This window comes from Euprymna scolopes, chromosome 43, assembly GCF_053919585.1.
Source record: "Euprymna scolopes isolate OS-2025 chromosome 43, ASM5391958v1, whole genome shotgun sequence".
Classification (NCBI taxonomy): Eukaryota; Metazoa; Mollusca; class Cephalopoda; order Sepiida; family Sepiolidae; genus Euprymna; species Euprymna scolopes.
In genome coordinates, this window is record NC_136524.1 from 15,645,781 (window position 1) to 15,660,147 (window position 14,367).

At 30.6% G+C, this 14,367-nt stretch overlaps 1 protein-coding gene across 1 annotated transcript in view; it reads left to right on the forward strand.

Annotated features, from left to right (window-relative positions):
* LOC145268203 (OCIA domain-containing protein 1-like) overlaps nt 1-11,598 on the forward strand; it is a 137,770-nt gene extending 126,172 nt beyond the window's left edge. The window contains exons 7-8 of the mRNA XM_080123466.1: nt 4,880-5,071; nt 11,450-11,598. Coding sequence (XP_079979592.1) covers nt 4,880-5,071; nt 11,450-11,490 — 233 coding nt within the window. The 3' untranslated portion in view covers nt 11,491-11,598. The remainder of the gene's footprint in view (nt 1-4,879; nt 5,072-11,449) is intronic.
* The last annotated feature ends 2,769 nt before the right edge of the window (nt 11,599-14,367 follow it).

A 14,367-nucleotide genomic window follows, 5' to 3' on the forward strand; every position in this document is an offset into this window, starting at 1 on the left:
AAATACTTGATTTAGTTTGATTTAATAAATTATTTTATATAATAATTTAATATTTGATAATACAAGAAGTGTCTTTTTTGTTTCATAATAACACAAGAATTTCTTAAACTAAATTAATTCTTCTGAATAAAATATTTGCTTTCTTTGATTATACACAAGTGTTAAAACTAAAGTATTTTTTAAATATATGGTTTTGTTTTTAGCATCTTGACTCTGACTCCATGATCAAGTTTATTTTTATTTTAACAAGTGTAAACAAGTAAAAATAATTTTTTTAAATATTATGGGGCTGCATAGTCGCCTTTAAAAACAATATCTCCTTCGAAAACGGTCATAAAATGTGTTTTCAATCGATATTTAATCAATAATTCCTACCTAGCAAAAATGGACAAGTTTTCTGGGTACCTTTCAGTACACATCCTCTCTCCCGCCAAAAAATATTTCACTTTTTTTTTCACAGTTAATTACAATTTTTATATTTCTAATGTTTAGGCATTGCATTTTCTGACACTTCTGCAGTATGCAGACGCTGGGGCCATTTTCTTATTTATGACAATATTTTTTGGAGTATTAAAAAAATAATTAACAAAAAAAATAACAGCAGGAAGAGGGTTCGATTTTTCTCTGAAATTTTCTGGTAGGTTTTGGTTTGTTTTTGTTTTTTAATTCAATGAATTTTTTTATTAATACTAAATGCACAAACTCATTGTAAAAAAAAAAAAACTCCTGTTTTTCAAGAATCTTTTTTTAATTGCAGTTTTTTGTTGTTTATTGTTTTGTTTTTGTTTGTAAAAAGTTCCCCCCCTCCCTCCCTAAAGTATATTTATAGAATATTAAAATTTATTGTTTTTTGGAAAAGAGGAGGAGGCTTCTTTTTTTTTTTTAATTATATCCACCTCAGTATTTTCTTTAATTTTCTATTTTTGAGCGATTATTGAGACTTCCAAAATATGATTCTCACATATCGGACATTTTTTTTTTATTCTAAAGTAAGACTCAACACGACTTGTGTTTTTAACTAAATAAACACTTTGGAATAAATTGAACCACTATAAACTTACAAAACTAGGTAAAAAGCGAACACTTACAAAAAGTCAATTTTATTCTTTTAAAACCGCATTTCACAAGTAAAAATATATTTGTTTTAATATTATGGAGTGTGTGTTTCCTTTAAAAACAATACTTCTTTCAATAACGGTCATAAAATGTGTTTTCGATAGATATTTATTCAATAATGGACCAGTTTTCCATTTTTTCTTTGATCACTACATTTAAATTTTATTCTAACAAATTTGAAGGTTCTCATAAACCTTTTTTAATTAATTAAATAATTCGAAATAACAAAAGTGAGAACCATTTTACTACAATATTTTTCATAGTATTTTCAAGTTAAATTCAATTTTTACAATATCTTTGTTAAATTGCTAGTGAAGAATACTTAGAAAAAAAAAACACCTCTCCCATGTTAAAAATGGTTTCTAAATAATGTCATTATTTTAGTGTGGTAACATTATTTTTTTATTTCAAATTATTTAATCAAGTAAAAACTGTAACCTTTAAATTTACTAGAATATTGTTTAAATTGAGTAAATGAATAAAAAATGAAATTTTTAATTAATTTTTCTTATCTCAAAATATTTATTTTTGTTTTAATTCAATTATATTTAATTTTGTTTGTTTATATTTTTGCTTACAGAAAAAAAAATGAAAGTCTTTGTAAACTGATCTCTGCAGTGTTTTGTTTGTTTATTAAAAGTTCTGTAAATTAAAGATTTAATATTTGATGCATAAAAATTGCCTAGGTCTAGAAGGATTCCCTTTTCACTCATTGAAGACAATAAAGGGGAGCATCCAAAATTCTCATATAAAAAAATTGCAATCTCTATGTTCGTTTATTAAATCATTTAAATTATTTATCAACTTGTGCCATTTTTACCTAATTTCAACAGTTTATTGATGAGCCTAAATACATTCAGAATTCTGTGGCTTATTAATTTTATATCAGTAGTCGTAAAGTGATTTTTTTTCCAGTTCACCTTCTTTCTTTTCAATGATTTGTTTAAAGATGGAGTCTAACTTTTGCTTTTTTTCCTTCTCTCTTAGAGAATAATCATATGCATCATCAAATCTGAAAATATTTAGACTTTCTTCAGATTTACCGATTATTTTCTCATCTAATTTTGATGTAAGCTTTATCCTTACAATTTAGAATGCACGTTTTTCCAATTTAAAAAAAAAAAAGAACTTAAGGAGTATCATCTGGAATGCATCATTTAAAACTTTTCAAGTCATTTGATTCATGTAAAAAATCCACAATTTTTGGCTGAGTTTTAGGTTTGTTTTTTGTTTTTCCAAAAGTTGATTCCAGAACTGATTATATAAGCTCTAAATAACATTTTTTAGGGGTTATTTTTTAACCATATTTCTACTTGATTTATCTGTTAATCAAACATGTTTCTACACTAATAACTTATTTTCCTCATTGTTCTAATTTTCATGTTGTTTTTCAACTTGCTAAGAATACTCAGGAAAAAGGGCATATTTGAATAAATGTAAAAATATAGCAAACACAATTTGGTAATGAAACATTAGGTGGGGATTAGGCTCCCTTCTCTATAATTTAAAACAGGAGGCTAAGTCCCTTCTCTCAATATTTTAAATTCAGTATTAAGTAAGTATTTACTCTGCTGTTTTTAAATAAATTAAATCAACTTTTCTAAGATATTGGGAGCAGGGAGCTCTAACCTCTCGTTTTAATATGACATTATACCCCCTACATGTTAGAATGTGTTTTTATTTTATTCTGTTTTTAAGCAAATGAAATCGATATTTTTACGTATTTTATTGTGGAGGAGGGCCTTAAAATTCCCTATAGTTTTAAATAGAGCTAAGCCCTTTCCACCTCATCCTATGTTTGTAAATTTAAAATAAGTGCAAAATAGTTATTTTTACATTTATTCAAATATGCCCTTTTTCCTGAGCGCTCTTAACATAGCATGAAAATTAGAACAATGAGGAAAGTAAGTTATTAGTGTAGAAAAAAAATTTTAAATGTCCATAGCAAATGCAGTAAAATTAAATTATCTATCGACTGGTATATTTTTAACATGCTGAAACTATTTTTAAATTAGTTTTATTTCAAAAATTTATTTTGTGTAAAAAAAGCAATTTGACAAACTTAATGCTATGCTAGTCAAGATTGTGATAAACACATTATGAGATTTTCATCTTGTTTTTATTATGTTTTTGGAATTTTTAGATGAGAATTCCATTACTGTTCTTATCTTGAGTGTTAATCTCACAACATTTCGACCAATGTAACCTGAAACCTTCAGGTGTATATCTTATATAAGATAAGGAAATCTTTCTGCTAAACTCTAGAATCTGTACAGAGTTTCAAGTAGATCTCTTTATTTAATCCATGGGGTAGCATGTTGTCATCCATGATTGAGCAGAAGTTTTATGTAAATTGCAATTGTATTTAGAGTATCAGCCACAATGAAGATTGAACTTTCAGCTGTCGCAAGAGTGTTGCATCGAACCGAAATTTTTTTTAGTTCTTTATCTGTTATCCCACAGATGAATTTAGGAAAACTCGACCCTGGAAAACTCGTCCCCTTTTTCTAGGTAGGAAAACTGGTCCCTTATTGAATAAATATCGATTAAAAACACACTTTATGACCGTTGTGAAGAAGATATTGTCTTTAAAAGAGCATACACATCCCATAATATTTTTTTTTTAATACTTTTACTTGTTTACTGTTGTTTTAAAAAATTAAATTAATTTTACTAAGATTTCGTTTTCTACCTAGCTTTGAAAGTTTGTGGTCTTTCAACTTATTTTAAAGAGTTTATTTAGTTTTTAAAAAAAAAGTATTGTCGGGTGTTACTTATAAATAAAAAATGTCCGACATAAGAGGATCACGTCTTAGGAGGATACCTGCTCAAAATTAGAAAATTAAAGAAAATATTAAGTTAGATATAGTTTTAAAACGAGCCCCCCCCCTTCAAAAGAAAATAAATTTGTACATTTTTAGGTAATAATGCACATCCCATAATATTTAAATAAAATATTTTTACATGTTTATTGTTTTAAAAAAATGAATTTGATTTTTCTAAGTTTTCGTGAGCATTCGACATTACTTAATAAATAATTTTTAACAAAAAAAATGTCCGAAAATTAAAAAAAGTACTGAGGTAGATATAGTTTTAAAACGAGCCTCCCTACCTCCCCCAAAAAATAAATTTTTTATATTTTTAAGTACTGAACAAGAACAAGTGCCCCCGAAATGACTTTTAAACGATACCCTCCCCTCCCCATGTTAAGAATGGCTTTCGAAATAATAACATTCAGCGCGGTACCAAAGACCGTGTTTTCTTTTTTGTTTTGTAATAACACAAGAATTATTTAAACTGAATTAATTCTTCTAAATAAAATAATTGCTTTCTTTGATAATACGTGTTTTCTTTCTTTATTTTTGTTTCGTAATGACACAAAAAGTGTTAAAACTAGAGTATATTTTTTTTTAAATAAATATTTGGTTTCGTCTTTCGTATCTTGACTCCGTGATCAAGTTTATTGTTTTTAAGCAAGACAAGAGTTAAAAATAATTTTTAAAAATATTATGGGGGTGCATAGTCTCTTTTAAAAACAATAAAACGTGTTTTCAATCGATATTTATTCAATAAGGGACCAGTTTTCCTACCTAGCAAAAAGGGGGATTTTTCCGGGTACGGGTTTTCCGGAAACAAGTTTTCCGGGCACCCCCACAGATATATATCTTTATCTGTTATCCCACAGATGTATAAATGTTTATCTATTTTGAGGTTTGTTTGTTTGGTTTTTTTTTTCATTTTTTTTTTTTTATTTATTTCCTAGGCACTTCTGGAGAGCAAGATCAATTGTACAAATCCTATGGTGATCTTCGCCGGCAAAACCGGGAAGTATATCAAGAGAATCAAGTAGTAAAATGGCAGAATATCCCAAACAGGCCCAAAACTCAGCAACCAATAACATCACAAACTCCTGAAGATGATAATACTTCTCAATACTTTAGTTCTACTAAGCAACGTAAGATTGTTATACCTTTTTTATTTTTTCAAGTTTTATGACAATTTATGCATTTCATGATTGTTGCTTAATAAAAAACTTATGGCTTTAAAAGATAATAGGAGTCAGGTGGGAAAAGGGCAATGACTTCAAATTGTGCAAATAAAATGTAAAACAAACTTTCCAAAGTCAAAACATTTCATAAAAATTAACTGAAATATTTTCATGCAAATTAAATGAATACTCAAAAGAATTTTTAACTTTTTTTCTTGGTTTGTTTTTTTGTATAAAATTTAAGTGAACATTTTTTTACTTCACATGTTTGTATTAAATTTTAACTCGTCAGAAATATCTTTTTTGTTGTTGAATAATTCTTTATTGAGTGTTTCTCACTCATGTTACTTATCTATATTTCTTGATTCAGGAAAATAAACTCTTGTGTAGGAAAAAGAAAAGATTTGGGATAACTGATTTTTGATCAGATATTAATATATATATATATATATATATATATATACACACACACACATACATATATATATATATATATATATATATATATATATATACAAGAATAAAAAAGCATTGGAAATGCAAAAGGATATAGGGATGGTATGCCAAAAAGTATACAAACAAGATAGCTATGAATGGCTAGGCACATGGAAATAGAATTGCATCCAAAGTATAGCCCTATAGCTTTTCTCCAATCTTCATTCCGTGCCATCATTACGGTTGTAAAAAGCTATAGGGCTATACTTTGGATGCAATTCTATTTCCATGTGCCTAGCAATTCATAGCTATCTTGTTTGTATACTTTTTGGCATACCATCCCTATATCCTTTTGCATTTCCAATGCTTTTTTATTCTTGTTAATTAGTATTTTTACTTAGTCTTATTTTTAAACTTACATTCATGATAGTATTGTCTTTTTTAGGAGGCGGCTCATTGCCGCCTCCATTAGTAGCAGGTCGCTTCCTGCTGGGTTTTAGGTCTTTGGGTTTTGGGCCTTAGGAGTTGCCTCTTGGTCCTCCATCGGTTCTATATTACATAGAGAGTGCTACCGCCTCTCTGATAAAACAGTTAGAGTATTATAAAGTTCTAAAATGTTCATACCTTCAGTATTAAATTTTTCTTGGTTCATTCTTTGGCGTTTTGGCAAAGATTTGGCAGTTTTTGATATTTATATTTATAATAGTTTGTGCATGAGGCAGCTTTTTTCCCCTTGGGATCCCTGTTATACCGTGCTTTTGAGTCAGCACGTAAGGCAGCCTTCTTTTTTTCTGGTTCTTTGTTATAAAGAGCACGTGAGGCAGCTTTTTTTCCCTCGGAATCCCTGTTATACCGTGCTTTTGAGTCAGCACGTGAGGCAGCCTTCTTTTTTTCTGGTTCTTTGTTATAAAGAGCACGTGAGGCAGCTTTTTTTCCCTCGGAATCCCTGTTATACCGTGCTTTTGAGTCAGCACGTGAGGCAGCCTTCTTTTTTTCTGGTTCTTTGTTATAAAGAGCACGTGAGGCAGCTTTTTTCCCTCGGGATCCCTGTTATACCGTGATTTTGAGTCAGCACGTGAGGCAGCCTTCTTTGCCTCAGGATTTGCATGATACTTAATTTTTATTATTTCAGCATTTTTCTGATAGTATTCTTTTTGCTCAGATAATACCTTGACTTTGTTTTTTTCATAGTCTATATTTCTCTGTGCTTTTTTACTACGTGCTGACTTTGGCATTTTTTATTAAATGTAAACATATAACACTTATGTGTATCTTACTATAATATCACTTATCTTATAGCAAGACAACTCTCGTAGAATTGAGATACTGCCCCGTCACCAATAGTTAAAGTGTGGAACAGTATATACACCAATAGTGTAGTTGTTATCTTTATATGAAGTCCTAATCAGTGACAGTGTGAGGTTACTTGGTTAATTTATTGTAGTTTATTTTAGAAAACTAACTTGTTTTTATTAGTAGATTGTGTATAGTAGCCACAATATCTAGTTATTTTTGTTGCTAGGGCTTGGATTTTGATTCTTTTTGGTCAGCTTCCAGTGAGTTCTTAGAAGATGACTTTCTTGCAGTTTCTTTTGCGGTTAATTTAACTTATTTCCTTTGGCGTTTGGTGAGTTCTTAGAAGAACTGGTCTGATCTACTTTTCTTAGCGAGCGAAGAGATTCAGCTGCATTTAACAATGGTTGCTATAGTGTATTTTTGCGCATGCGTGAGAATTTCAAGTTTCCTCCTTATTTTTCAATAGTTTGACAGTAGTCATGTGTCTTTCTGTCAAGAGCGACAGACGTCAGTGTTAGCCGTGATCGTCTAGAGGTTAGGACCCCACGTTGTGGCCGTGCTAACCTAGGTTCGAATCCTGGTCACAGCATTGACATTTTGTACATATTTTACAGTCCAAAATCTGAAGAATTATTTGTTTTTATAACATTGTTTTTTGACGTCGTACTTGCTGATAGGTTACTCTTATAACAATTTTGATCAACTGAGATAAAGATTTCGTGGTTTCATTAATGCTGGTGGGTTACTGTTTAAAGAAAAAACCTTAACGTTCACCTCAAATATTCAACGTCCAAGAAATATAGGCCACTGGCAAACTGGAACGTCTGTGAGCATCCGGTGTATTATTTGGAGCTGTCCCTTTTGAGAGGAGTTCCGTGTTCGAAGTGGTCTGTCTACATTGGGTATATAGTGTTTAAAACTTGTTATTACACGTAATCTTATTTAATTATGGAGTTAGCTAAAAAGCGATGGGTCACTGCACTTCTCCATGTAAAGAGCAGTCGATTGATGCTTGAACTGTTGTCAGAGACCGTTCGTACACCGAGATACATCGTCTCAAAAGAAAGCAGAAGAAGAAAGGAGAACAATTGGCCATTTTTGTACCCTTTTTTTTTGCTCTCTTTTGACATTTTAACCGACGTTCTGACACTCGCTGGATTCGTAAGACGCTTCTCTGTAAGAATATGTGCTTTTTGAAACTTATAAGTTGATTTTAGTTGAGATTTGGATAGTTTTGTTTTGTAGGCGTATATAGGCGTGTACGGGCCATCCCTATATAGAGAGTGCTACCGCCTCTCTGATATATATATATATATATATATATATATATATATATATGAGATAATTTAATAAATATTAAAGAATTAATATTTATAATATACTTTAATTTTACCATCTTGGATTATTTTGGTAAATTTAATTGTAATTTTTATTTTATATATATATATATATATATATATATATATTGTTATATTGTTATATTGTTATATTTTGAAATCTACCTTCTCTAAATTGTGATAGCTATAACTAAATGAATATATTCAAATGTTCTTTCCCATCTATCTTAATTATATTAATTAATATAATTATAATATCATATTAATAATAATTTTAACCATTATGCTTAAATAAGCATAATTCTGATGATACAAGACCATTTAAAAATACTAATATATATATATATATATATATATATATTAATTTCCAAACTTTCTCAAACAGATCTCAATATTTCTCCTTTGCCTATTTTTAAGCTCATTTATTAAAATTAATATTGTGTAATATACATTTCTAATTAGTATTGCTAAGTTTTCTTTTATATATACAAGTGTTTTATATATTAATAATATATATTATATATTTTTATATATTAATATGCTTGTTTACATGTCCGGTGTCACAATAAAAACACATCATCACAAATATTAATAATGTGAAACAAATTACCTCCCTTTATAATCACTCTTTATGGTTAAAAATCATTAAAACAATTTCCTTTTCAAATTTTATTACCTACTTATATGTTATGTTAAAATTAGTTAAAATTTCTACGCATTTCAGGTGAAAACATCATTACCTACTAAAGAGTTATGTCATAATAAATAAAATTATAGGATGGTTTTGTTGATTATAGATCTTTTAAACCTATGCATTTCATGTGAAAACATTATTATCTATTTACATGTCATGTTGAAATTAGTATAAATTCCAACACACTCAGATGAAAACATTATTACCTACTTAAATGTCATGCCAAAATAAGTAAAATCATATAGTGCTTTTGTGGATTAGGGATCTTTGAAACCTACGCATTTCAAGTGAAAACATTATTACCTATTTATAGGTTATGTTGAAATTATTACAAAGCAATCAGTACAAATCAGTTTTCTGTAAATCCGGAAAACCAGACCTATTCCTTCCATACACGTGTAATCCAAGATGTTGTTAAATAGTAAGCAACTTGGGACCATCAGAACTTACAAAAAATCGACCTGACTTAATATCACGTGTGTATCATGCACATTCAGTTGAACTTTTGAAAGACATTAAAGACATACATGTACTTGGAATTCTATTTGCAAATGTTTATGTTATTGAAGTTCAAAGAAGATGGCTACCACACTGCCACAGGATCATGATGTTGCGAGATCAGGATAAGATCAGAACAGTTCATCAAATTGTTGCAATTGTCAGCAGAGATATCAGAACCTGACAAATGCAGAGCTTCATGATTTAGTTAAGTCTTTAATGGTACATGGTTCAATCTCAATGTAATTGTTTGATTGTGTGATAAGATGTTTCTTACTGATGTATGTTTTTTAAAATTTTAAACTACCATGGAATTTCTATGGGTTTTGCTAGTTATTATTATTAATAAAGTAAAGGTGATTTTTTAAAAATTGAATTACACTTTCAAGCCAAACATTTTGCAAAATATTTTTGCATTAAATTACACCTTTTGTGATCAAGGGTAACTATTTCCTGAATTACTGCAAATGCTCTAAGAAAGATCTGTTTCCAAACAGTTGTCTTGCAAGACAACTGGTTCTGACAATATTTCAATCATAAAGTGTTTAAAAAGCTGCAATTTGAACTAGCTCCTATTCTTACTAAGCTGTTCAGTCATTGCTTAAAGAAATGCTTCCCATCAGCTGGGAAAACTTTGTCAGTCTGCTCAGTATTTAAGAATGCCAAAGAACGATCTTTTGTGTCTCAGTACAAACCAATCAGTCTCCTATGTATCGTAAGTTGTTTGAATCTGTGAACCAACTAAGTAAAAACAATCTGCTTAGTGACAAGCACTATAAATATTGTCCTACAAAATGAATGTTGACTGGAATATCATGCTGGATATGTGAATATATGAATGGGGACTTTGTTTGAGTAATGACTTAATTTGACACAAATTTTTGCTTCACAAGCTTGTTAGCTATAGAATATCTGCAAATGTATTCTCAGTCATCAAATCCTTTTCAAATACTTTTCCTCTGATAGGGCTATAAATGTAGTAGGTGCTGGGCAGAAGTCATAAAAAAATATTGGTTCTGAGCCCACTCCTCTTCTCGGTTTTCAGTGTTCTGAGATCATTCATTGACATCTATACAGGCAAATCACTAGTCAAAACAAATGCATTTTTGCAGTCGATTTTGGACGAATCTGATACACTGAAACCAAAAATCACTTTGCTTTTGCTCAATCAGGTCAAGTTTTTGAACTATGACTACATGTCGTTTTTTTTTGCGTTTTTGTTCACATGTATGCATGTGTAGATCATATTAGAAATTAGGAGTAAAATGCCATACTGAATGATTGTTTTGATCTGAAATGATTATTTTAATGACAAGAAGTATTCAGGTCTGATAGTTCTGGCTGATTATGTTGAAAAGGAATCAGTTTGAAGTCATAAAACCTCAAAATCTTGCAAAACTTGGTGCTCCACATACACAAAGAAGGACTGACCTGTGCAGGAGGAATTGGTGCCTTGCAAAGAAAGGAATGTCATCAATGATCCTCTGGTGGACAAAAACAGAATACTTGTCCCACCACTACACATAAAGCTCAGCTTAATCAAGCACTTCACCAAGGCTCTGGAGAAGGATCGTGACTGCTTCACTTATTTGTGCCAGACTTGATCATAGAGAAGCTAAAAACTGACAGCTCATCAGAGATCCAGAGTTCAAAAATTCAATTAATGAAGTGGATCTGGAAGCGTGGAAGGCATTTGATAATTTTCTTGGTAACAATAATTTTCTTGGAAACTATGCAGAACTTAACAACATACTGACGTTCAGAAATCTGGGTTGCAACACCAGCGTCAAGATGCATTACAAGATTCACATGATTTCCTGAAATTTTGGGTTCAGTGAGTGACGAGCAGGGGAAGAGATTCCATCAAAACCTGAAAGAGATGGAGACCAATTATCAGGGTTGCTGGGATGCAGTCATAATGGCTGACTACTGTTTAAATCTAAAGAGAGGCCTCCTTGCTGATGACATACCTTAAATTCCATGGTAATATCTCCTCAAGATTTTCTCAAATATCATCAGTTTTAGGGGTTTTTTTTTTACAATATTTAAATGTGATTCTTTTTCTTTTCTTTTTTCTTTTTACAGGTGGACCAAAGAATCAATATGGTGATGTATGGGAAGAATGAAATATCAATGTATTTACAACTGTAGACCTAGGAAAAATTTAAGCAAGATTGAAAGTTAATTTTTAAGTCTTAAAATTGTTTTCTGTGATAAAAAATCCATACACAAAATTTGATTGTTTACTGTTTTATTTGTTTACAAATTTTAAATGCAATAAATATAAAAGTATTTTGACATTACAAGTTTTAGTAACATTAGTGTGGAAGAAAAGTATAATTTTATTGAAATATTTTTTTTTAAGTAATTGTTGATGTCATTTGTATATTATTAGTTTTTCCTTGCCTATCATTTGTCTTTATGCCACCACAATATTTAAAAAAGCAAACAAAACCTTATCAATCAATCAAAGTAAATAAAATTTTTAAACTACTTTAAATTTAATTTATTTTTTTACATTTTTAATTTTAAAAAATCTTGTACCGCAAAAAAAAAAGTGTTATATCTTGAAAGAAGAGTAACTTGGTTTTTCTGTATTGAATTAAGAACTCTTATCATTGTGCCACAATATGAAAGATAACTAGTCTTTATGATTAAAGATTACATCTATGTATATAAAAGCGAAAATGTGTGTATGTATGTATGTGTGTTTCTTGGAAGGTATGTATATGTGTGTTTGTATGTTTCTTGGAAGGTCTGTTCCATTCTTGGCACAATACGGCTAGCTCCCCAGTTAAAAATTATGGCCACATCCTCGTCAATTAAAAAGTTAATTCCATCTGTAGTCTTGAGGAACCTTTTGTCTGCTTTTTGATATTTTGACATAATTAACTGGCAAGGTTTTCTACTTCACTTAGGTGTCATAAATTCTGGGTTGGGAACATCAACTGAAAGTTTATGAGCAAATTTTTAATTTTTTTAAATATAAAACTGATTGCATATTAAAAACAAAGAGACAGAAATATTGTATTTAAGTTTGCTGGTAGTTATGATTTTTAATCCTTAGCAAGGCCCACCCCAAAAAAAGAAAAAAAAAGAAAAAAGCACATCACCTAATGATGCAAAAAAGGCTGACTTGACTTACTGAATAAATTAAAATATCTAATCCACAAAAAAAAGAAAAAAATGAAACTCTGCATTAAATAACCAAAAAAAAACACAAAAACAAAAGGTTGATATGCCGTAAAACCAAACCAAACCTTAACAAGGCTGGTGTCAGCTAACATCGATCTGACCCTTGGCCTGGCAGCTGTTACTTTTTATCACCAAGCTGTCAACCCTAGCTGAGTGAAAGGCCACATTCTTCACTGTGTTTTAATATCACCTTTTCAATTCCACGTGTCTCCCTACGAGAACTATAAAAATCAAACATAAGGCCCTCAATTATGGGGAACACCGGATTCCCAAAAGAACTCTTATCATTGTGCCACAATATGAAAGATAACTAGTGTTTATGATTAAAGATTACATCTATATATATAAAAGTGAAAATGTGTGTTTGTGTGTCCGCTAAAAACTTTCGACATCGAAAAAACAAAAATGAAAAATGGCTTGAATAAGCCTGTTTCGATATTAAAATTTAAAAAATTGGTGGGTACCCGGGTGTTTTTGGGTGTGTGGTCGGGGATGGATAAGCGAAGTAAAAAAAAAAACAGAAAAACGAACGTTATGTGAAAAATGGCTTAAATAACACTGGTTCAATATTTAAATTTAAAAAATCGAAGAAAAAAAAAAGAAGACATCTCACACCACGATTCGAACCCAAAACGTTTAGATAATGAACCAACGCGCTAACCAACTGAGCTAACACGACATACATGAAATTTAGTCAGTTCTTCAACTATTTAAAGTAAATCAGGTCATGACGTCATCTGATGCATGCGTAGAACCGGTCGAGAGGGCTGTTTTTGTTGACCCCCCCCCCCTGTCGAAAATTGTCGATTTCGGGGTGAAAAAATGAACGTTTTTTGGCCAATTTTTTGATATTTTTGGAGCGAATGATGGAGCTTCAATATGATACTGAGTTTGTGAATTTTTGTTGAGTCTATCGAAAGTTTTTAGCAGACACACAAACATACACACGTACATACATTTTCGTTTTTATATATATATAGACTAGTGGGGGGGTACCCGGCGTTGCCCGGGTGTTTGTAGGTGTGTGTATGGGGGGAATAAGTAATAACCCTGAAACGATGTTAAAAAAATCGGAAAAACAAAAAAAAAAAAAAAAACGTTGTGTGTATAGAGTAAACTAAAGAATAAGCAAAGTAAAAAAAAATAAAGAAACGTTGCCCGCGTGTTTAAAGATGTAAAAGAAAAAAAAATAGTTTTGGTCATGAGGCTGGATTGAACCTGGGAGCCTTGACGCGGAGGTGAAACAAACTCCAACCACTTAACTGTCTAGGCCAAGAGTAAGAGGAACTGATTATAGTGTTAAAATAAGGCTTATAAAGCGAGTGAAAGAGGTTTGATTGACAGATAGCCACTAAATGAGGTCATCGCGGGAGCATTACGAGATGACGTAGCAGTATTTTATTTTTTTTGTTTTACTTCACATTAGCGTTTATCAAATTACGTTTTTCGTTTCCTGTCTAGACATCTCTCTCTCTGTCTCTCTCTCTCTCTCTCTCTCTCTCTCACTTCGTCTTCCTTACTCTAAAGACTGTTACTAAAAAAGAAAATGGCGTCTGGCCTTTTTTTTTTTGTAAAAACTTCAATCGTTAATTTTTTTGTAAGGGTATTGTTTTTTTTTTACTTCACATTTTTGGCTTGTTATTTTTCGTTTAACTATCGTATCTAACTATTTTGAATGTGCTAATAACTTTGGTAACGTTGCCATAGCGTAGAAGTTCATAGTTTAGCTTGTGTGAGGATTAAATTTTTTTTTACCGATAACATTTTTAAATTTTAAATTCATACTGCCATTAGAGCTTGCTGACGTG